At 44.6% G+C, this 23,720-nt stretch overlaps 1 protein-coding gene across 1 annotated transcript in view; it reads right to left on the bottom strand.

The window, feature by feature from the left end:
• The window catches only part of LOC112215774 (cadherin-13), a 30,605-nt gene extending 7,329 nt beyond the window's left edge, over nucleotides 1–23,276 (bottom strand). Inside the window, exons 1-10 of the mRNA XM_024375163.2 lie at nucleotides 23,124–23,276; nucleotides 21,738–21,860; nucleotides 21,391–21,540; nucleotides 3,999–4,143; nucleotides 3,117–3,292; nucleotides 2,901–3,032; nucleotides 2,574–2,759; nucleotides 1,970–2,283; nucleotides 1,480–1,622; nucleotides 1,125–1,352 (exon numbers count right to left, since the gene is read on the bottom strand). Of these exons, the coding sequence (XP_024230931.1) occupies nucleotides 1,125–1,352; nucleotides 1,480–1,622; nucleotides 1,970–2,283; nucleotides 2,574–2,759; nucleotides 2,901–3,032; nucleotides 3,117–3,292; nucleotides 3,999–4,143; nucleotides 21,391–21,540; nucleotides 21,738–21,860; nucleotides 23,124–23,159 (1,633 nt within the window). The 5' untranslated portion in view covers nucleotides 23,160–23,276. The remainder of the gene's footprint in view (nucleotides 1–1,124; nucleotides 1,353–1,479; nucleotides 1,623–1,969; nucleotides 2,284–2,573; nucleotides 2,760–2,900; nucleotides 3,033–3,116; nucleotides 3,293–3,998; nucleotides 4,144–21,390; nucleotides 21,541–21,737; nucleotides 21,861–23,123) is intronic.
• Nucleotides 23,277–23,720: the final 444 nt, after the last annotated feature.

Below are 23,720 nucleotides of genomic sequence, written 5' to 3'. Positions count from 1 at the left end.
GCCGCGGAAGTTAGAATAACAATAATCCAGGGTTTTACCAGCCCCGGTAGCACAATCGATATGCTGATAAAATTTAGGGAGTCTTGTTTTCAGATTAGCCTTGTTAAAATCCCCAGCTACAATGAATGCAGCCTCAGGATATGTGGTTTCCAGTTTACATAGAGTCAAATAAAGTTAGATCAGAGCCATTGATGTGTCTGCTTGGGGGGGAATATATGCGGATGTGATTATAATCAAAGAGAATTCTCTTGGTAGACAATGTGGTCGACATTTGATTGGGAGGAATTCTAAGTCAGGTGAAGAGAAGGACTTTGAGTTCGTGTATGTTGTTATGATTAACGAGACGTGGTGTGATCATAAGGCATACCAGAAAGATGCTTGTTTCTGTCAGCGCGATGCGTGAAGAAACCAGCTGGCTGTACCGACTCCAATAGCGTGTCTCGAGTGAGCCATGTTTCCGTGAAGCAAAGAACGTACAGTCTCTTATGTCTTTCTGGAATGCTACCCTTGCTCGGATTTCATCAACCTTGTTGTCAAGAGACTGGACATTGGCGAGTAGTATGCTCGGGAGCAGTGCGCGATGTGCCCGTCTCCCGAGCCTGACCAGAAGACTGCTTCGTCGGCCCCTTTTACGGTGACGTTGTTTTGATTCGCCGGCTGGGATCCGATACATTGTCCTGGGTGGTGGGCAAAACACAGGATCCGCTTCGGGAAAGTCGTATTCCTGGTCGTAATGATGGTGAGTTGTTCTTATATCCAGTAGTGCCTCCCGACTGTATGTGATAAAACCTAAGATTACCTGGGGTACTAATGTAAGAAATAACATAAATACTGCAGTTTCCCAGGAATGCGAAACGAGGCAGCCATCTCTGTCGGCGCCGGAAGTTAGTTTCACATTCTTAAAACAAAGTGGTGATCCTAACTGACCTAAGACAGGGAATTTTTACTAGGATTAAATGTCAGGAATTGTGAAAAACTGTTTAAATGTATTTGGCTAAGGTGTATGTAAACTTCCGACTTCAACTGTAGGTATGTAGAGAGTAAAAGAGCCCATATGGAATAACGTATTATAAATGAGAGGTCAGATAGAGGGTACGAGACATTTATGAGGAGGATAACCACACCGTTGTCGGGGTCAATCCTCCACTTGCCCTTGACATCGTCCCCTTGGAGCTGGAAGTAGAAGGGTCCGCTGTAGGGTTCTTCATCCAGGTCGTAGGCTTTGATGTTGACCTCGGTGTGCTCATCTGAAAGACACATGTCCATGGTGGCCAGCTCAAGCTCCGGAAGGTTGTCATTCTGGTCCTTTAGGTGGATGTTGAACGTTCCAGTTCCGGTCATGGGAGGCTGGCCTGTCAATCAGAGAAACTCTCAACTGACACATGCTGGTGGCACCGTGGATGATATACCGATACAGTGTTATTTGACTGATTTTGGTATAATTTACTGTATTGGAATAGTACTTATTATAGTTCTTACCATCATCAATAGCAAACACTGTCACTTGATAGACATTGTCCTTCACATAAGGTGACTCTCGGTCTAAGATCTTAGTTGTGGTTATTTTGCCGGTCTTTGTGTCTACTGCCACACAGTCACAAGGGTCCTTTCCTTTCACGTACCTACAATACATGGTTTGGGCATGTAAGATGTGTTTTCGACTACAGGTCTAGCAAAAGGTTGGCTTGGTTGGCCTGATTGGCTTCAAGAGTGTGCATCATCACAACATATGATCTAGGTATGACACTTTTAGTAGAATTTTTATAAAAATCAAGAATGATCTATGGTTTGAGGTCAAATTAATTATAGTAATAAATTGGTAATGAACTGTAAGAACAAATGTCATGGAGAACTGGCCTAGATTTCCAGTCTAGCTTGATAAACCAGTAGGAGGTGCTGCAAAACTGTACAGTAGGAGATCGAACAGAAGTCCCACTGAAGGGTGGGTTAAATGCATCCCCAGTCTTACTTGAAGGTGTTGGCATGGTTCCTGTCCAGATCGATGGCAGTGAACGTCTCCAGGTACCAGCCAACCTCCACATTCTCCTCCACCGTCACATTTTTGATGGCGGGGGTGAAGATTGGCGGGTCGTTGATGTCCTCCACCGTGACCGTCACCTGGCGGGTGGACAGCAGGGGCTGTTCACCTATCAAAGATACTGTGGTGACCACATCCCACAGGCCCATGGCAGGACGACCTTTGACCTTACAAGAGAAGTAGGGCGCCTCGTTCTCTACACTGACTGACAGGTTCCTCTGAGAGCCATCCTCGTAGTCCAGAGGCTACCAGGAGACAGAGGGAGAATGTGGTTTACGGAAGGATGATTTAGTGTTTAGTCAAACAAATGGATACAGGGATATGATTATTGCAACCACATCTATGAGCACAGTTCATCAGATACTACTACAACTAATACTACAGGTCTGCTATTAGTTTGATTGCAACAACAACAACAAAAATATGATTAATAGAACCACAACTTTAAAAATGTAAATTGCAGAAAATCTGAAAGTCTCACATGACATACACTATCTTATTTAGGAGGCATTAACTTATTTGAAAGGGAACAGACCTTTTCAACAAACAAGACTCCTTCGTTGGTGTCTGGATCAGTGGTGATTCTGAAGTTCTGGTCCTTGTCTCCGTGGATAGTGTATTTGGCCTTCCAGGCTACAGTACCTTTGGTATCTTGGTCTAAAACCTGGAGCCGAAGAATTGGTACATCACCTCTGTCTCTCTCCTTGATGCTTCCTGCACCCTGAAATAATATAATATCCCAGGAGGATGGTATATTATAAGAGGGATATAGTTGTGGTTCCGGAGAATCATTAATATATTTGAACAAATACCTCCACCACATCTTGTGATAAAGTGAAGAGGATAGAATCATTTTGCCCACCGTTTGCCCAGTGAAGACAGGCAGATTGTTGTTTCCATCCTCTATATTGATGATGTTTGTACAGGTGCTGGAGAGCTGAACCACCTCTCCACGATCTTTAGCCTCCACCAGGATGGTGTATTTCTTTGATTTCTGAAGTGGACGATTGTTTCAATCACACTATAGTTGAATGTTAATGAATGAAAGATTATAGACATAAATAGAGGCACCTCTTACCTCGTGCTCCAGACACCCTTTGAATTTGATGATTCCAGTCGGACCACTTTGCTCAAGGAAGAACTCCAGGTTGTCTGGGGGCGTAGGGGTGATGGAGACAATCTTCAGGTCAAAGGTGCCATTGTTTGTGCTGCTTTGATCTTTATCTGTTGCAACTACAGCTGTCACAAAATCTCCTGATATGAGAGGAAACAGAGAGTCATGGTTTCAGAGGCTCCAATTCAACCAATCATAGATAAAGGACAACCACATTGCAGGTTCACTCAAAATACTTACGCTGTGTGTTTCGCAGCAAAATCCGTTTGTCAATGTCTGCAATTTGTGTCGATTTTAAAGTAACTGTCCGTTGAAAATCTCACTTTTAAAAGTGTATATTCTGTTAACTCATACCCAAATTGTGTTGTTGACTCAGCCTATACTCATATGTGTGGCCAAATAATAAATTGGAGAATGAAACACTTTTAAAAAAAACATCTAAAAACAGACTGCTTCAAAAATGCTTGCTATTTCCTCATAGAGGTTGATGTCATCCTCCAGATGAGGATTAGCTGGCCAATCTGTGGTCTACTCCATTTAATATTTTTAATGACCAGTATACGCCCACACCATTTTGTTGTTGGGGTACGTCCACACCATTCCAACACAGAACAGTTGCGTTTTAACATACTTAAAAAAATGAAAACTATTTCACTCATATTGTAAATAATTATAGTTCATATTTCAAAGAAGAACTGGAAACACTTAACAGTTACATTAACAATACATCCTAAACATTCTGATGGAACTCACAGTGTGGTTTTCTTTTATCCGCAATAAATAAAATGAAGGCAGCGAGAATAAAAGAAGAAAGAAAGAAAGACACAAACAAATAGAATATTTTACCTTGTGAAGTAGACTCTTTCAGGTTGATGGTGTAAGTGTTCATCTGGAAAACTGGGGGGTTGTCATTGATGTCTAGAATCTCCACCTCCACTCCCAGCTTGGTGTCCAATACATTATTGGATGTATCTCGGGCCTCAAATGTCAGCTGTAGTCCCATGTGATAAGGGAAATGTGAATCAATCCACCAGTCATTCAACCAACCAACCAATGAATACATCAACCAATCAAGCAAACTATCGAGCTATCAAGCAATACATTTAATAAGAACTAAACCAAAATAAAATAACACAACGCAATACCCATACAGAAAAAAATACATTTCAATATACACTGCTCAAAAAAATAAAGGGAACACTTAAACAACATAATGTAACTCCAAGTCAATCACACTTCTGTGAAATCAAACTGTCCACTTAGGAAGCAACACTGATTGACAATAAATTTCACATGCTGTTGTGCAAATGGAATAGACAACAGGTAGAAATTATATGCAATTAGCAAGACACCCCCAATAAAGGAATGGTTCTGCAGGTGGTGACCACAGACCACTTCTCAGTTCCTATGCTTCCTGGCTGATGTTTTGGTCACTTTTGAATGCTGGTGGTGCTTTCACTCTAGTGGTAGCATGAGATGGAGTCTACAACCCACACAAGTGGCTCAGGTAGTGCAGCTCATCCAGGATGGCACATCAATGCAAGCTGTGGCAAGAAGGTTTGCTGTGTCTGTCAGCGTAGTGTCCAGAGCATGGAGGCGCTACCAGGAGACAGCCCAGTACATCAGGAGACGTGGAGGAGGCCGTAGGAGGGCAACAACCCAGCAGCAGGACCGCTACCTCCGCCTTTGTGCAAGGAGGAGCAGGAGGAGCACTGCCAGAACCCTGCAAAATGACCTCCAGCAGGCCACAAATGTGCATGTGTCTGCTCAAACGGTCAGAAACAGACGCCATGAGGGTGGTATGAGGGCCCGACGTCCACAGGTGGGGGTTGTGCTTACAGACCAACACCGTGCAGGACGTTTGGTATTAGCCAGAGAACACCAAGATTGGCAAATTCGCCACTGGCGCCCTGTGCTCTTCACAGATGAAAGCAGGTTCACACTGAGCACGTGACAGTCTGGAGACACCGTGGAGAACGTTCTGCTGCCTGCAACATCCTCCAGCATGACCGGTTTGGCAGTGGGTCAGTCATGGTGTGGGGTGGCATTTCTTTGGGGGGCCGCACAGCCCTCAATGTGCTCGCCAGAGGTAGCCTGACTGCCATTAGGTACCGAGATGAGATCCTCAGACCCCTTGTGAGACCATATGCTGGTGCGGTTGGCCCTGGGTTCCTCCTAATGCAAGACAATGCTAGACCTCATGTGGCTGGAGTGTGTCAGCAGTTCCTGCAAGAGGAAGGCATTGATGCTATGGACTGGCCCGCTCGTTCCCCAGACCTGATTCCAATTGAGCACATCTGGGACATCATGTCTCGCTCCATCCACCAACGCCACGTTGCACCACAGACTGTCCAGGAGTTGGCGGATGCCTTAGTCCAGGTCTGGGAGGAGAACCCTCAGGAGACCATCCGCCATCTCATCAGGAGCATGCCCAGGCATTGTAGGGAGGTCATACAGGCACGTGGAGGCCACACACACTACTGAGCCTCATTTTGACTTGTTTTAAGGACATCAAAGTTGGATCAGCCTGTAGTGTGGTTTTCCACTTTCATTTTGAGTGTGACTCCAAATCCAGACTTCCATGGGTTGATGAAATTTGTTTTCCATTGATATTTTTTTGTGTGATTTTGTTGTCAGCACATTCAACTATGTAAAGAAAAAAGTATTTAATAAGAATATTTCATTAATTCAGATCTAGGATGTGTTATTTTAGTGTTCCCTTTATTTTTTTGAGCAGTGTATTTAATGTCATGTATTGGAAATACATTTTACATGTAGATACATTTGGGCTATAAGCAAAAAACAAATGCTCATCCAGCAACGGCACTCCTATTGGCAGGGGACTTTAATGCAGGCAAATTTAAATCCGTTTTACCTAATTTCTACCAGCATGTCACATGTACAACCAGAGGAAAACAAACTCTAGACCACCTTTACTCCACATACAGAGATGCATACAAAACTCTCCCTCACAAATCTGACCATAATTCTATCCTCCTGATTCCTGCTTAAAAGCAAAAACTAAAGCAGGAAGTACCAGTGACTCACTCAATGTAGAAGAGGTCAGATGACACGGGTGCTACGCTACAGGACTAATTTTGCTAGCACAGACTGGAATATGTTCTGGGATTCATCCAATGGCATTGAGGAGTATACCACCTCAGTCATCGGCTTCATCATTAAGTGCATTTACGACGTCATCCCCACAGTGACCGTACGTACATATCCCAACCAGAAGCCATAGATTACAGGCAAAATTCGCACGGAGCTAAAGGCTAGAGCTGCCGCTTTCAAGGAGCTGGACACTAATCCGGACGCTTATAAGAAATCCCACTATGCCCTCAGACAAACCATCAAACAGGCAAAGCATCAATACAGGACTAAGATTGAATCCTACTACACTGGAACTGACGCTCGTCAGAGGTGACAGGGCTTGAAAAATAGTACGGACTACAAAGGGAAACCCAGTCACAAGATGGCCAGTAACGCGAGCCTACTAGACAAGCTAAATGCCTTTGTTGCTCACTTTGAGGCAAGCAACATTGAAGCACGCATTAGAGCACCAGCTGTTTCGGACGACTGTGCGATCATGCTCTCTGATGTGAGCAAGACCTTTAAACAGTTCAACATTCACAAAGCCGTGCGGCCAGACGGATTTCCAGGACATGTACTCAAAGCTTGCGTGATCAACTGGCAAGTGTCTTCACTGACATTTTCAACCTCTCCCTGACCAAGTCTGTAATACCTACATGTTTCAAACAGACCACCATAGTCCCTGTGCCCAAGTTAGGGAAGGTAACCTGGCTAAATGATTACCGCCCCAAAGCACTCACATCGGTAGCCATGAAGTGCTTTGAAAGGCTGGTCATGGCTCACATCAACACCATCATGCCGGAAACCCTAGACCCATTCCAATTCGCCTACCGCCTCAACAGATCCACAGATGATGCAATCTCAATCACACTCCACACATCCCATTTCCCTACTGGACAAAAGGAACACCTATGTGAGAATGCTTTTCATTGACTACAGCTCAGCATTCAACACCACAGTGCCAACAATGCTCATCACTAAGCTAAGGAACTAAACACCTCCCTCTGCAACTGCATCCTGGACTTCCTGACAGGCCGCCACCAGGTGGTAAGTGTAGGCAGCAACACATCTGCCACACTGATCGTCAACACCTGGGCCCCTCAGGGGTGCGTGCTTAGTCCCCTCTACTCCCTGTTCACCCACAGCTGCATGGCCAAGCACAACTTCTACACCATCATTAAGTTTGCTGACAACACAAAAGTGGTAGGCCTTCACCGACAATGATGAGACAGCCTATAGGGAGGAGGTCAGAGACCTGGCAGTGTCGTGCCAGGGCAACAACCTCTCCCTCAATGTGAGCAAGACAAAGGAGCTGATCGTGGACTATAGGAAAAGGAGGGCTGAACAGGCCCCCATTAACATCGACAGGGCTGTAGTGGAGCGGGTCAAGAGTTTCAAGTTCCTTGGTGTCCAAATCACCAATGAACTATCATGGTCCAAAGACAGTTGTGAAGAGGTAACAACAACACATTTTCCCCCTCAGGAGACTGAAAAGATTTGTCATGGGTCCCCAGGCACTACAGAGGGTTGTGTGTACGGCCCAGTACATCCCTGGGGCCAAGCTTCCTGCCATTCAGGACCTATATACAAGGTGGTGTCTGAGGAATATTATGTTATTTGTCACATGCTTTGTAAACAACAGGTGTATACTAACGGTGAAATGCTTACTTTATGTGCCCTTGCCAACAATGCAGAGATATATAATATCGAGAAATAATAGAAAAGTAAAACATGGAATAATAAATGTAATGATAAATACACAATGAGTAATGATAAGAGACATTTATGCGTGATCCGAAATTGTGGTCGGACGTTCCGTATGGAGGGTGTGACGCAATTAAGGAGCCTCCGGAGGCATGCATAGGCTAAGTTTAGCTGTGTACTGCATCACCATGTAGCTCCCACTTTTTTTTTTTACAATGCGGAAGGCTCCGACTAGTTTCGCATTGACATGATTGGTTGACGGTAGGTGGGGGCAGGAGGTCCTATGTAACACAAACTCATTTCCTTGACAACATCTTTCACCACAGCGCTGCGAACTGCAAGAAGTATGAATGCAGATGTCGAATTGGCCATGCAGCACCTTTAACTTGGCTATATACACGGGGTATCAGTGCCGAGTCATTGTGCAGGGGTACGAGGTCATAAGCTAGTTACAGTTGAAGTCGGAAGTTTACATACACTTAAGTTGGAGTCATTAAAACTCGTTTTTCAACCCCTCCACAAATTTCTTGTTAACAAACTACAGTTTTGGCAAGTCAGTTAGGACTTCTACTTTGACACAAGTAATTTTTCCAACAATGGTTTACAGACAGATTATTTCACTTATAATTCACTGTATTGCAACTCCAGTGGGTCAGAAGTTTACATACACTAAGTTGACTCTGCCTTTAAACAGCTTGAACAATTCCAGAAAATTCCAGAAAATGCTTCTGAGCCTAATTGACATCATTTGAGTAAATTGGTGCTGTCCCTGTGGACGTATTTCAAGGCGTACCTTCAAACTCAGTGCCTCTTTGCTTGACATCATGAGATAATCAAAAGAAATCAGCCAAGACCTCATATAAAAATGGTAGACCACCACAAGTCTGGCTCATCTTTGGGATGATCTTTGGTGCAAAAAGTGCAAATCAATCCCTGAACAACAGCAAAGGACCTTGTGAAGATCAGGTACAAAAGTATCTATATCCACAGTAAAACGAGTCCTACATCGACATAACCTGAAAGGCCGCTCAGGAAGGAAGATGCCACTGCTCCAAAACCGCCATAAAAAAGCCAGACTACGGTTTGCAACTGCACATGGGGACAAAGATCGTACTGTTTGGAGAAATGTAACAAAAAAGGAAAAAGGAGGATGCTTGCAAGCCGAAGAACACCATCCCAACCGTGAAGCACGGGGGTGGCAGCATCATGTTGTGGGAGTGCTTTGCTGCAGGAGGGACTGTTACACTTCACAAAATAGATGTCATCATTGAGGAATGCAAATTGTGTGGATATATTGAAGCAACATCTCAAGACATCCGTCAGGAATTAAAGCTTGGTCGCAAATGGGTCTTCCAAATGGACAATGACCCCAAACATACTTCCAAAGTTGTGGCAAAATGGCTTAATTAAGGACAACAAAGTCAAGGTATTGGAGTGGCCATCACAAATCCTTGACCTCAATCCCATAGAAAATGTGTGGGCAGAACTGAAAAAGCGTGTGCTAGCAAGGAGGCCTACAAACCTGACTCAGTTACACCAGCTCTGTCAGGAGGAATGGGCCAAAATTCACCCAACTTATTGTGGGAAGCTTGTGGAAGGCTACCCGAAATGTTTGAACCAAGTTAAACAATTTAAAGGCAATGCTACCATATACTAATTGAGTGTATGTAAACTTCTGACCCCCTGGGAATGTGATGAAAGTAATAGAAGCTGAAATAATTCTCTCTACTATTATTCTGACATTTCACATTCTTAAAACAAAGTGGTGATCCTAACTTTTACTAATATTAAATGTCAGGAATTTTGAGAAACTGAGTTTAAATGTATTTGGCTAAGGTGAATGTAAACTTCCGACTTCAACTGTATGTGCATATAACTAGGAATAAAGTGACAGATTTTAAACACCAACAGCAGCATATACAGTGGGGCAAAAAAGTATTTAGTCAGCCACCAATTGTGCAAGTTCTCCCACTTAAAAAAATGAGAGAGGCCTGTAATTTTCATCATAGGTACACTTCAACTATGACAGACAAAATGAGATTTTTTTTTCTCCAGAAAATCACATTGTAGGATTTTTAATGAATTTATTTGCAAGTGGAAAATAAGTTTTTGGTCACCTACAAACAACCAAGATTTCTGGCTCTCACAGACCTGTAACTTCTTCTTTAAGAGGCTCCTCTGTCCTCCACTCGTTACCTGTATTAATGGCACCTGTTTGAACTTGTTATCAGTATAAAAGACACCTGTCCACAACCTCAAACAGTCGCACTCCAAACTCCACTATGGCCAAGACCAAAGAGCTGTCAAAGGACACCAGAAACAAAATTGTAGACCTGCACCAGGCTGGGAAGACTGAATCTGCAGTAGGTAAGCAGCTTGGTTTGAAGAAATAAACTGTGGGAGCAATTATTAGGACATGGAAGACAGGGAAGACATACAAGACCACTGATAATCTCCCTCGATCTGGGGCTCCACGCAAGATCTCACCCTGTGGGGTCAAAATGATCACAAGGTGAGCAAAAATCCCAGAACCACACAGGGGGGACCTAGTGAATGACCTGCAGAGAGCTGGGACCAAAGTAACAAAGCCTAACATCAGTAACACACTACGCCGCCAGGGACTCAAATCCTGCAGTGCCAGCCGTGTCCCCCTGCTTAAGCCAGTACATGTCCAGGCCCGTCTGAAGTTTGCTAGAGAGCATTTGGATGATCCAGAAGAAGATTGGGAGAATGTCATATGGTCAGATGAAACCAAAATATAACTTTTTGGTAAAAACTCAACTCGTCGTGTTTGGAGGACAAAGAATGCTGAGTTGCATCCAAAGAACACCATACCTACTGTGAAGCATGGGGGTGGAAACATCACGCTTTGGGGCTGTTTTTCTGCAAAGGGACCAGGACAACTGATCCGTGTAAAGGAAAGAATGAATGGGGCTATGTATCGTGAGATTTTGAGTGAAAACCTCCTTCCATCAGCAAGGGCATTGAAGATGAAACGTGGCTGGCTTTCAGCATGACAATGATCCCAAACACACCGCCCGGGCAACGAAGGAGTGGCTTCGTAAGAAGCATTTCAAGGTCCTGGAGTGGCCTAGCCAGTCTCCAGATCTCAACCCCATAGAAAATCTTTGGAGGGAGTTGAAAGTCCGTGTTGCCCAGCAACAGCCCCAAAACATCATTGCTCCAGAGGAGATCTGCATGGAGGAATGGGCCAAAATACCAGCAACAGTGTGTGAAAACCTTGTGAAGACTTACAGAAAACGTTTGACTTCTGTCATTGCCAACAAAGGGTATATAACAAAGTATTGAGAAACTTTTGTTATTGACCAAATACTTATTTTCCACCATAATTTGCAAATAAATTCATAAAAAATCCTACAATGTGATTTTCTGGATTTTTTTTCGAATTTTGTCTGTCATAGTTGAAGTGTACATTTGTTGAAACTTACAGGCCTCTCTCATGTTTTTAAGTGGAAGAACTTGCACAATTGGAGGCTGACTAAATACTTTTTTGCCCCACTGTATGATGAGTCAAAGTGTAAAAAGGGTCAATACAGCTATTTGATTAAATGTTTAACTAACTATTTAGCATCGTTATGGCTTGGGGGTAGAAGCTGTTCAGAGTCCTTTTGGTTTCAGACTTGGTGCATCGGTACCACTTGCCATGCAGTAACAAAGAGAACAGTCTGTGACGTGGGTGGCTGGAGTCTTTGACAATTTTTAGGACCTTCCTCTGACACCGCCTGGGTTAGAGGTCCTGGATGGCAGGGAACTCTACCCCTGTGATCTACTGGGACGTAAACACTACCCTATGTAGTCCCTTGTGGTCGGATGCCAAGCAGTTTCCATACCAAGCGGTGATGTAGCCAGTCATGATGCTCTCAATGAAGCAGCTGTAGAAATGTTCGAGGATCTGAGGGCCCAAGCCAAATCTTTCAGCCTGCTGAGCGGCACGAGGCGTTGTCGTGTCCTCTTCAAGACTGTGTTGGTGTGTGTAGGTTTCATTACATACAGTCGAGAAGAACTACTGAATATAAGATCAGCGTCAACTCACCATCAGTACGACCAAGAATATGTTTTTCGCGATGCGGATCCTGTGTTCTGCCTTACAAACAGGACAACGGAGTGGATCCCATGCAGCGACCCAAAAAAACGACTCCGAAAAAGAGGGAAACGAGGCGGTCTTCTCGTCAGACTCCGGAGACGGGCACACCGTGCACCACTCCCTAGCATTCTTCTTGCCAATGGCCAGTCTCTTGACAACAAGGTTGATGAAATCCGAGCAAGGGTAGCATTCCAGAGGGATATCAGAGACTGTAACGTTCTTTGCTTCACGGAAACATGGCTCACTGGAGAGACGCTATCCGAGGCGGTGCAGCCAGCGGGTTTCTCCACGCATCGCGCCAACAGAAACAAACATCTTTCTGGTAAGAAGAGGGGCGGGGGCGTATGCCTTATGGCCAACGAGGCATGGTGTGATGAAAGAAACATACAGGAACTCAAATCCTTCTGTTCACCTGATTTAGAATTCCTCACAATCAAATTTGGACCGCATTATCTACCAAGAGAATTCTCTTCGATTATAATCACAGCCGTATATATCCCCCCCCAAGCAGACACATTGATGGCTCTGAACGAACTTTATTTAACTCTTTGCAAACTGGAAACCATTTATCCGGAGGCTGCATTCATTGTAGCTGGGGATTTTAACAAGGCTAATCTGAAAACAAGACTCCCTAAATTTTATCAGCATATCAATTGCGCAACCAGGGGTGGAAAGACCTTGGATCATTGTTACTCTAACTTCCGCGACGCATATAAGGCCCTGCCCCGCCCCCCTTTCGGAAAAGCTGACCACGACTCCATTTTGTTGATCCCTGCCTACAGACAGGAACTAAAACAAGAGGCTCCCACGCTGAGGTCTGTCCAAAGCTGGTCCGACCAAGCTGACTCCACACTCCAAGACTGCTTCCATCACGTGGACTGGGATATGTTTCGTATTACGTCAGATAACAACATTGACGAATACGCTGATTCGGTGTGCGAGTTCATTAGAACATGCGTTGAAGATGTCGTTCCCATAGCAACGATTAAAACATTCCCTAACCAGAAACCGGGGATTGATGGCAGCATTCTCGTGAAACTGAAAGCGCGAACCACTGCTTTTAATCAGGGCAAGGTGTCTGGTAACATGACCGAATACAAACAGTGCAGCTATTCCCTCCGCAAGGCTATCAAACAAGCTAAGTGTCAGTACAGAGACAAAGTAGAATCTCAATTCAACGGCTCAGACACAAGAGGCATGTGGCAGGGTCTACAGTCAATCACGGACTACAGGAAGAAATCCAGCCCAGTCACGGACCAGGATGTCTTGCTCCCAGGCAGACTAAATAACTTTTTGCCCGCTTTGAGGACAATACAGTTCCACTGACACGGCCTGCAACGAAAACATGCGGTCTCTCCTTCACTGCAGCCGAGGTGTGTAAGACATTTAAACGTGTTAACCCTCGCAAGGCTGCAGGCCCAGACGGCATCCCCAGCCGCGCCCTCAGAGCATGCGCAGACCAGCTGGCCGGTGTGTTTACGGACATATTCAATCAATCACTATACCAGTCTGCTGTTCCCACATGCTTCAAGAGGGCCACCATTGTTCCTGTTCCCAAGAAAGCTAAGGTAACTGAGCTAAACGACTACCGCCCGTAGCCCTCACTTCCGTCATCATGAAGTGCTTTGAGAGACTAGTCAAGGACCATATCACCTCCACCCTACCTGACACCCTAGACCCACTCCAATTTGCTTACCGCCCAAATAGATCCACAGACGATGCAATCTCAACCACACTGCACACTGCCCTAACCCATCTGGACAAGAGGAATACCTATGTGAGAATGCTGTTCATCGACTACAGCTCGGCATTCAACACCATAGTACCCTCCAAGCTCGTCATCAAGCTCGAGACCCTGGGTCTCAACCCCGCCATGTGCAACTGAGTACTGGACTTCCTGACGGGCCGCCCCCAGGTGGTGAGGGTAGGCAACAACATCTCCTCCCCGCTGATCCGCAACACTGGGGCCCCACAAGGGTGCGTTCTGAGCCCTCTCCTGTACTCCCTGTTCACCCACGACTGCGTGGCCACGCACGCCTCCAACTCAATCATCAAGTTTGCGGACGACACAACAGTGGTAGGCTTGATTACTAACAACGACGAGACGGCCTACAGGGAGGAGGTGAGGGCCCACGGAGTGTGGTGTCAGGAAAATAACCTCACACTCAACGTCAACAAAACTAAGGAGATGATTGTGGCCTTCAGGAAACAGCAGAGGGAACACCCCTCTATCCACATCGATGGAACAGTAGTGGAGAGGGTAGCAAGTTTTAAGTTCCTCGGCATACACGTCACAGACAAACTGAATAGGTCCACTCACACAGACAGCATCGTGAAGAATGCGCAGCAGCGCCTCTTCAACCTCAGGAGGCTGAAGAAATTCGGCTTGTCACCAAAAGCACTCACAAACTTCTACAGATGCACAATCGAGAGCATCCTGGCGGGCTGTATCACCGCCTGGTACGGCAACTGCTCCGCCCTCAACCGTAAGGCTCTCCAGAGGGTAGTGAGGTCTGCACAACGCATCACCGGGGGCAAACTACCTGCCCTCCAGGACACCTACACCACCCGATGTTACAGGAAGGCCATAAAGATCATCAAGGACATCAACCACCCGAGCCACTGCCTGTTCACCCCACTATCATCCAGAAGGCGAGGTCAGTACAGGTGCATCAAAGCTGGGACCGAGAGACTGAAAAACAGCTTCTATCTCAAGGCCATCAGACTGTTAAACAGCTTCCACTAACATTGAGTGGCTGCTGCCAACACACTGACACTGACTCAACTCCAGCCACTTTAATAATGGGAATTGATGGGAAATGATGTAAATATATCACTAGCCACTTTAAACAATGCTACCTTATATAATGTTACTTACCCTACATTATTCATCTCCTATGCATACGTATATACTGTACTCTATATCATCGACTGCATCCTTATGTAATACATGTATCACTAGCCACTTTAACTATGCCACTTTGTTTACATACTCATCTCATATGTATATACTGTACTCGATACCATCTACTGTATCTTGCCTATGCTGCTCTGTACCATCACTCATTCATATATCCTTATGTACATATTCTTTATCCCCTTACACTGTGTATAAGACAGTTTTGGAATTGTTAGTTAGATTACTTGTTGGTTATTACTGCATTGTCGGAACTAGAAGCACAAGCATTTCGCTACACTCGCATTAACATCTGCTAACCATGTGTATGTGACAAATAAAATTTGATTTGATTTTGATTTGATAGATCCTCAGTGATGTGGACACCGAGGACCCTCTCCACTACAGCCCGTCGATGCTTGCCCCATTTCAGTTTCCTGAAGTCTACAATCAGCTCCTTTGTCTTACTGAAGTTGAGTTGGAGGTTGTTGTCCTGGCACCACACTGCCAGGTCTCTGACCTCCTCCGTATAGGCTGTCTCAATGTCATCTGTGTTATCGGCCTTTGTGTCGTCGGCAAACTATTGGGGTCTTGCATGGCCACGCAGTCGTGGGAGTACAGGAGGGGACTAAGCGCGAACCCATGAGGGGTGTGTTGAAGTTCAGCATGGGGGATGGGTTGTTGCCTAGCCTCGCCACCTGGGGGTGGCCCGTCAGGAAGTCCAGGATCCAGTTGTAGAGGGAGGTGTTTAGTCCCGGGGTCCTGAGCTTAGTGATAAGCTTGGATGGCACTATGATTTTGAAAGCTGAGATGTAGTCAATGAACATCAATCTCACATAGGTAGATGTTCCTCTAGGTGGAAAAGAACAATCACGTGTCATGATTAGACAGTGAAAAAGACACCAATTTCTTTAAGAATTTATTTAAACAGTTAAAGCAAATTTACCAACATTTCTGAAAATAGATATATAGTGTTTTGCAATGGTGTAAATTACTTGAATAAAACTATTTTAAAGTACTAATTAAGTCGTTTTCTGGGGTATCTGTACTTTACTTTACTATGAGATATATACAGTATGTTTTTGTTTTACTTCACTACATTCCTAAAGAAAATGAATGTACTTTTTCCCTGACAGCCAAAAGTACTCATCACATTTTGACAGGAAATGGTCCCATTCACACACTTATCAAGAGAACATCCCTGGTCATCCCTACTGCGTCTGATCTGGCAGACTCATTAAACATAAATGCTTCGTTTGTAAATGTCTGAGTGTGGGAGTGTGCCCCTGACTATCCGAAAAGAAAAAAAGAAAATTGTGCCATCTGGCTTGCTTAATATAAGGAATTTGAAATGATTTATACTTTTACTTTTGAAACTTAAGTACATTTAGTCAATTCCATTTACTTTTGATACTTAAGTATATTTAAAACCACGTAGTATTTTACTGGGTGTCTTTCACTTTTACTTGAGTAATTTTCTATTAATTAAGGTATCTGTACTTTTACTCTATTATGACAATTGAATACCTTTTCCACAGCTGGCGTTTTGGAATTCAACTCTTCAAGTGTCTCTCTTCAGTTGAATGAAGTAATGAGAGATTGGGCACTGTTTTTCTATATTTTTATTTAAATTTGTATAGATTGAAACAAAAACTGTACACCGTTCAACATTCCACAATATGTCAAAGTATAGGTCTTGTGCTTCAAATTAATATTTGTTATACAGTGGATGGTTAGCGGTGTTATGGTGTGGTGTGTTCGTAACCAAGTGTAAAAAAAACACTTGAATGGCCCTCCAACTGGTATTTACTAGTTAACTCGTCCATGAATCACTTTGTGATGGGGAATGGAAGCTTGTTGTATGCAACAGGGAGGGGCAATTGAATGCAAAATTCCGTTGTTAAAACATTTCTAGCCTGTCTATCTATGGGTTACAGGTTTGACGTGTTATGTTCGACCCGCTCAGTTTTTCACGACAAAGCAACAGAAAATGGCCAAACAGAGTAGAACCAGCTCCCCTGCTTTTACGAGGATCAGTGTAGTGGAGGTGTTCAACACCTGGGGGAGGCCCGTCAGGCAGTCCAGGACCCAGTTGCACAGGGTGGGGTTCAGACCTAGGGCCGCGAGCTTAATGATGAGCTTGGAGGGTATTGTGGTGTTGAAGGCTGAGCTATAGTCAATGAACAGCATTCTTACATAGGTATTTCTCTTGTCCAGATGGTATAGGGCAGTGTGCAATGCGATAGGGATTGCATCTATTGGGGCCGTATGCAAATTAAAGTGGCTCTAGGTTGTTTTTTTTATTTTTTTATTTTTTATTTCACCTTTATTTAACCAGGTAGGCCAGTTGAGAACAAGTTCTCATTTGCAACTGCGACCTGGCCAAGATAAAGCATAGCAGTGTGAGCAGACAACACAGAGTTACACATGGAATAAACAATTAACAAGTCAATAACACAGTAGAAAACAAAGGGGGGAGTCTATATACAATGTGTGCAAAAGGCATGAGGAGGTAGGCGAATAATTACAATTTTGCAGATTAACACTGGAATGATAAATGATCAGATGGTCATGTACAGGTAGAGATATTGGTGTGCAAAAGAGCAAGTAAATAAATAAAAACAGTATGGGGATGAGGTAGGTGAAAATGGGTGGGCTATTTACCAATAGACTATGTACAGCAGCAGCGATCGGTTAGCTGCTCAGATAGCTGATGTTTGAAGTTGGTGAGGGAGATAAAAGTCTCCAACTTCAGCGATTTTTGCAATTCGTTCCAGTCACAGGCAGCAGAGTACTGGAACGAAAGGCGGCCAAATGAGGTGTTGGCTTTAGGGATGATCAGTGAGATACACCTGCTGGAGCGCGTGCTACGGGTGGGTGTTGCCATCGTGACCAGTGAACTGAGATAAGGCGGAGCTTTACCTAGCATGGACTTGTAGATGACCTGGAGCCAGTGGGTCTGGCGACGAATATGTAACGAGGGCCAGCCGACCAGAGCATACAGGTCGCAGTGGTGGGTGGTATAAGGTGCTTTAGTGACAAAACGGATGGCACTGTGATAGACTGCATCCAGATTGCTGAGTAGAGTGTTGGAAGCCATTTTGTAGATGACATCGCCGAAGTCGAGGATCGGAAGAATAGTCAGTTTTACTAGGGTAAGCTTGGCGGCGTGAGTGAAGGAGGCTTTGTTGCGGAATAGAAAGCCGACTCTTGATTTGATTTTCGATTGGAGATGTTTGATATGAGTCTGGAAGGAGAGTTTGCAGTCTAGCCAGACACCTAGGTACTTATAGATGTCCACATATTCAAGGTCGGAACCATCCAGGGTGGTGATGCTAGTCGGGCATGCGGGTGCAGGCAGCGATCGGTTGAAAAGCATGCATTTGGTTTTACTAGCGTTTAAGAGCAGTTGGAGGCCACGGAAGGAGTGTTGTATGGCATTGAAGCTTGTTTGGAGGTTAGATAGCACAGTGTCCAATGACGGGCCGAAAGTATATAGAATGGTGTCGTCTGCGTAGAGGTGGATCAGGGAATCGCCCGCAGCAAGAGCAACATCATTGATATATACAGAGAAAAGAGTCGGCCCGAGAATTGAACCCTGTGGCACCCCCATAGAGACTGCCAGAGGACCGGACAGCATGCCCTCCGATTTGACACACTGAACTCTGTCTGCAAAGTAATTGGTGAACCAGGCAAGGCAGTCATCCGAAAAACCGAGCTACTGAGTCTGCCGATAAGAATATGGTGATTGACAGAGTCGAAAGCCTTGGCAAGGTCAATGAAGACGGCTGCACAGTACTGTCTTTTATCGATGGCGGTTATGATATCGTTTAGTACCTTGAGTGTTGCTGAGGTGCACCCGTGACCGGCTCGGAAACCAGATTGCACAGCGGAGAAGGTACGGTGGGATTCGAGATGGTCAGTGACCTGTTTGTTGACTTGGCTTTCGAAGACCTTAGATAGGCAGGGCAGGATGGATATAGGTCTGTAACAGTTTGGGTCCAGGGTGTCTCCCCCTTTGAAGAGGGGGATGACTGCGGCAGCTTTCCAATCCTTGGGGATCTCAGACGATATGAAAGAGAGGTTGAACAGGCTGGTAATAGGGGTTGCGACAATGGCAGCGGAAAGTTTCAGAAATAGGGGGTCCAGATTGTCAAGCCCAGCTGATTTGTACGGGTCCAGGTTTTGCAGCTCTTTCAGAACATCTGCTATCTGGATTTGGGTAAAGGAGAACCTGGAGAGGCTTGGGCGAGGAGCTGCCGGGGGGGCAGAGCTGTTGGCCGAGGTTGGAGTAGCCAGGCGGAAGGCATGGCCAGCCGTTGAGAAATGCTTATTGAAGTTTTCGATAATCATGGATTTATCGGTGGTGACCGTGTTACCTAGCCTCAGTGCAGTGGGCAGCTGGGAGGAGGTGCTCTTGTTCTCCATGGACTTCACAGTGTCCCAGAACTTTTTGGAGTTGGAGCTACAGGATGCAAACTTCTGCCTGAAGAAGCTGGCCTTAGCTTTCCTGACTGACTGCGTGTATTGGTTCCGGACTTCCCTGAACAGTTGCATATCCCGGGGACTATTCGATGCTATTGCAGTCCGCCACAGGATGTTTTTGTGCTGGTCGAGGGCAGTCAGGTCTGGGGTGAACCAAGGACTGTATCTGTTCTTAGTTCTGCATTTTTTGAACGGAGCATGCTTATCTAAAATGGTAAGGAAGTTACTTTTAAAGAATGACCAGGCATCCTCAACTGACAGGATGAGGTCAATGTCCTTCCAGGATACCCGGGCCAGGTCGATTAGAAAGGCCTGCTCACAGAAGTGTTTTAGGGAGCGTTTGACAGTGATGAGGGGTGGTCGTTTGACTGCGGCTCCGTAGCGGATACAGGCAATGAGGCAGTGATCGCTGAGATCCTGGTTGAAGACAGCGGAGGTGTATTTGGAGGGCCAGTTGGTCAGGATGACGTCTATGAGGGTGCCCTTGTTTACAGAGTTAGGGTTGTACCTGGTGGGTTCCTTGATGATTTGTGTGAGATTGAGGGCATCTAGCTTAGATTGTAGGACTGGCGGGGTGTTAAGCATATCCCAGTTTAGGTCACCTAACAGAACAAACTCTGAGGCTAGATGGGGGGCGATCAATTCACAAATGGTGTCCAGGGCACAGCTGGGAGCTGAAGGGGGTCGGTAGCAGGCGGCAACAGTGAGAGACTTATTTCTGGAGAGAGTAATTTTCAAAATTAGTAGTTCGAACTGTTTGGGTATGGACCTGGAAAGGGAAGGTAGAGGTGTCAGGGAAGGTAGAGGTGATATGATCCTTAATAACTAGCCTCTCAAAGCACTTCGTAATGACAGAAGTGAGTGCTGTGGGGCATAGTCATTTAGTTCAGTGACCTTTGCTTTCTTGGGTACAGGAACAATGGTGGACATCTCGAAGCAAGTGGGGACAGCAGACTCTGAGGACGCGGCTAGGAATGCTGTCTGGGCCTGCAGCCTTGCGAGGGTTAAAACACCACGAGTAGTTAATCATTAAACATACACCACTGTCTTGTTACTTCCAGGACAGTTCTTTATTCCTGTCTGCGCGATGTACTGAGAACCTAGCTGGCTGTATGGACGGGGATAGCTGGGGATTTTAACAAAGCAAATTTGAGGAAAACTCTACCGAAGTTCTATCAACACATTGACACATTTGACTCTTGCCGCAAAAACACTCAAGCACTGTTACTCCCCCTTCTGAGATGGCTACAAGGCCCTCCCCTGCCCTCCCTTCAGCAAATCAGATTACGACTATATTTTTTCTCCTCCCTTCCTATAGCCAGAACCTCAAACAGGAAGTACCGGTGCTAAGGTCGATTCAACTTTGGCCTGACCTATCGGAATCCATGCTTCAAGATTGTTTTGATCGCGCAGACTGGGCAATGTGGCGGCAGGTAGCCTTGTGGTTAGAGCGTTGGACTAGTAATCAAAAGGTTTCAAGATCGAATCCCCGAGCTGACAAGGTAAAAATCTGTCGTTCTGCCCCAGAACAAGGCAGTTAACCCACTCTTCTTAGGCCGTCATTGAAAATAAGAATTTGTTCTTAATTAACTGAACTACCTAGTTAAATAAAGGTAAAATAAAAAATGATGGATAGCCTCTGAGAAAAACAATGTATACATGGACACAAGGTGCAAATATGTAATATCATGCTGTTTAATGAGCTTCTTGATGTGCACAAAATTTGAGAGAAATAAGCTTTTTGTGCATATGAAACATTTCTGGGATTTTCTATTGCAGCTCATGAAACATGGGATTAACACCTTACATGTTGCGTTTATATTCTGTTCAGTGTAATTAAAATTTGTAGAATTAGAATTGTTTCAAATAAATTATTTGGCCAATTCTAAATGTCATTAAAAAATATATGTTAATTGTCTTTTTTTTAATGGTTAATGAGTTCCATTCTCTCCCACCTTAAGTTTCTGGTAAAGCTCGTAGTCTAGTTCTCCATGAACTACGATATCTCCGGTGTCTGTATTGATGGACAGTTTTCCTCTGGGGTCCAGATCAACCCCTTGACCAAGTAGATGGAAACCCACACGGAACGCCTTCTCAATCTGAACCTGAAACAAAACATCCATTCAGTGCATGAATTTGTGTGTGTGTGTGTTTGTGTATGTGTGCATGTGCACCCGTGTCTGTCCGTCCGCCTACTTGTTCGACCATGTGTGTGTGTGAGTGTGTTTGAATCAATGCACGTTATTACATAGAAAAAGGAGGCATTTCCCTCTCGACAAAAGAGTGTGTGATCTTTACTTACGTTCCCCAGTACATAAGGATATGGTCCGGGCCTCGCCTCTTCTATCTTAAAAGAGTCTACAATCCAGATTCTCTTCTGCCGATGCAGTAACTCTTCAGAGGACACACTGACAATCCCCAGACACTACAGAGCAAACCAGACAAGAACAGATGCATTGGTTAAAAAAGGTATTTCCCTGAAAGGTGAGCCTGTCTCTATTGTGAGTAGGGGCTCAATAAGGTACGGTTAAAGTGTACATAAGAATGAATGGGACTGAAAGCCATGGGAACATAAAGACACTTAGCTGAGCTCATCTCACCACCATCTCATTCTCTATATAGATACATTTATTTCCACTACTGTTCAAAAGTTTAAAGTCACTTAGAAATGTCCTTGTATTTGAAAGAAAAGTACATATTTTTGTCCATTAAAATAACATCAAATTGATCAGAAACACACTGTAGACATTGTTAATGTTGTAAATGATCATTGTAGCTTGAAACGGCTGATTTTTAATGGATTATCTACGTAGGCGTACAGAGGCCCATTATCTGTAACCATCACTCCTGTGTTCCAATGGCACGTTGTGTTAGTTTAGAATTTTAAGAGGCTAATTGATCATTAGAAAACCCTTTTGTAATTATGTCAGCACAGATGAAAACTGTTGTGCTGGTTACAAAAGCAATAAAACTGGTCTTTAGATTTGTGGGTTTTGTGGGTTTGATTACAGGCTCAAAATGGCCAGAAACAAATAACTTTCTTTTGAAACTCGTCAGTCTAACGCCATGTACTACTCCCTTCACAGAACAGCGCAAACTGGCTCTAACCAGAATAGAAAGAGGAGTGGGAGGCCCCGGTGCACAACTGAGAAAGAGGACAAGTGCATTAGAGTGTCTAGTTTGAGAAACCGATGCCTCACAATACCTGTAGGTATTTATAGGATTACACTTTTTCAATGGATAAGCCACCAGATGTGGTAAAGGTTATGAATTTAGTTTTTTTGAACATTCAAGACCAGTTTGAGACCATAAACGGAGGCTTGTGGTGACAGAAAAGCAGTCTGGAGCTCTTCAACAGCCTGAACCAGAGAAGAAGCACATGAATGTAAGACTGTATATTGGTTACTAAACACTGCTAAAAAAAAAAAATCACACTTCCAGATTTCGCCCACCTTCCAGACCCAACGATCTAAAGCACTATATCTTCAACACAAAATGCTTAAACTCTGGTTACTTAATTAGTATGATACATTTGATTTAAATATGCTATTCCAATCCTGGTCTGAATGAACACAGAAAGTCCCATCCCAAACTATATCCAAGTAAATGGTTGAGCATGAAAAATCACTGTGACCCTCTCCAATGACCTCTATTCAGCAGATGACTGATTTCAAACATCAAATCTTACCAGTGTCATGAGCAGACAGGTACTTCTAGTCCCCATACTGTATCCAGATGTGTGAGTTGATATGGTACTCCAATACCACAGAGTGTTGGCTTGTCCCTAAATATAGTACAGACACAGTCCACCTGAGGTGAAAACACAGCTGAAGTGACTTGTCCTGGCTTCGGCTACAGTATTTATGGGCGGGAGGGCAAGCGTAGGCTGTAATGGGTGATGTCATACACAGCTGAGCAATTCAAAAAACCTGCAGTAGGTGGGTGCAAGCTGAAACATGGTTTTAGGCAGAAAGATGTGTGTAATAAGAATTTTAGTGGGTGCATATCATTGTCCTATTTCACAAGTGTTCATGTGTCCTATACAGTACGCATGTGTGAAATGGAAATATGTTTTTTTTTTGGCATATCCCAACTGAGACACCCTCAGAGAGTAGGGTCATGGCCAGCCATTATCAACATCAACCCTGCAGCACTTAGGGCTAAGTGCCTTGGTCAAGGGCACATCAACAGTGTTTTTATCTTGTCGGCTCAGGGATTCGTACTGGTGACCTTTCGGATACTGGCCCCAACGCTCTAACAGCTAGACTACCTGCCGTGTGTCTGT

Source organism: Oncorhynchus tshawytscha, linkage group LG16 (genome assembly GCF_018296145.1).
Source record: "Oncorhynchus tshawytscha isolate Ot180627B linkage group LG16, Otsh_v2.0, whole genome shotgun sequence".
NCBI classification, from domain to species: Eukaryota; Metazoa; Chordata; class Actinopteri; order Salmoniformes; family Salmonidae; genus Oncorhynchus; species Oncorhynchus tshawytscha.
This window is presented reverse-complemented; position numbering and strand designations above follow the sequence as displayed.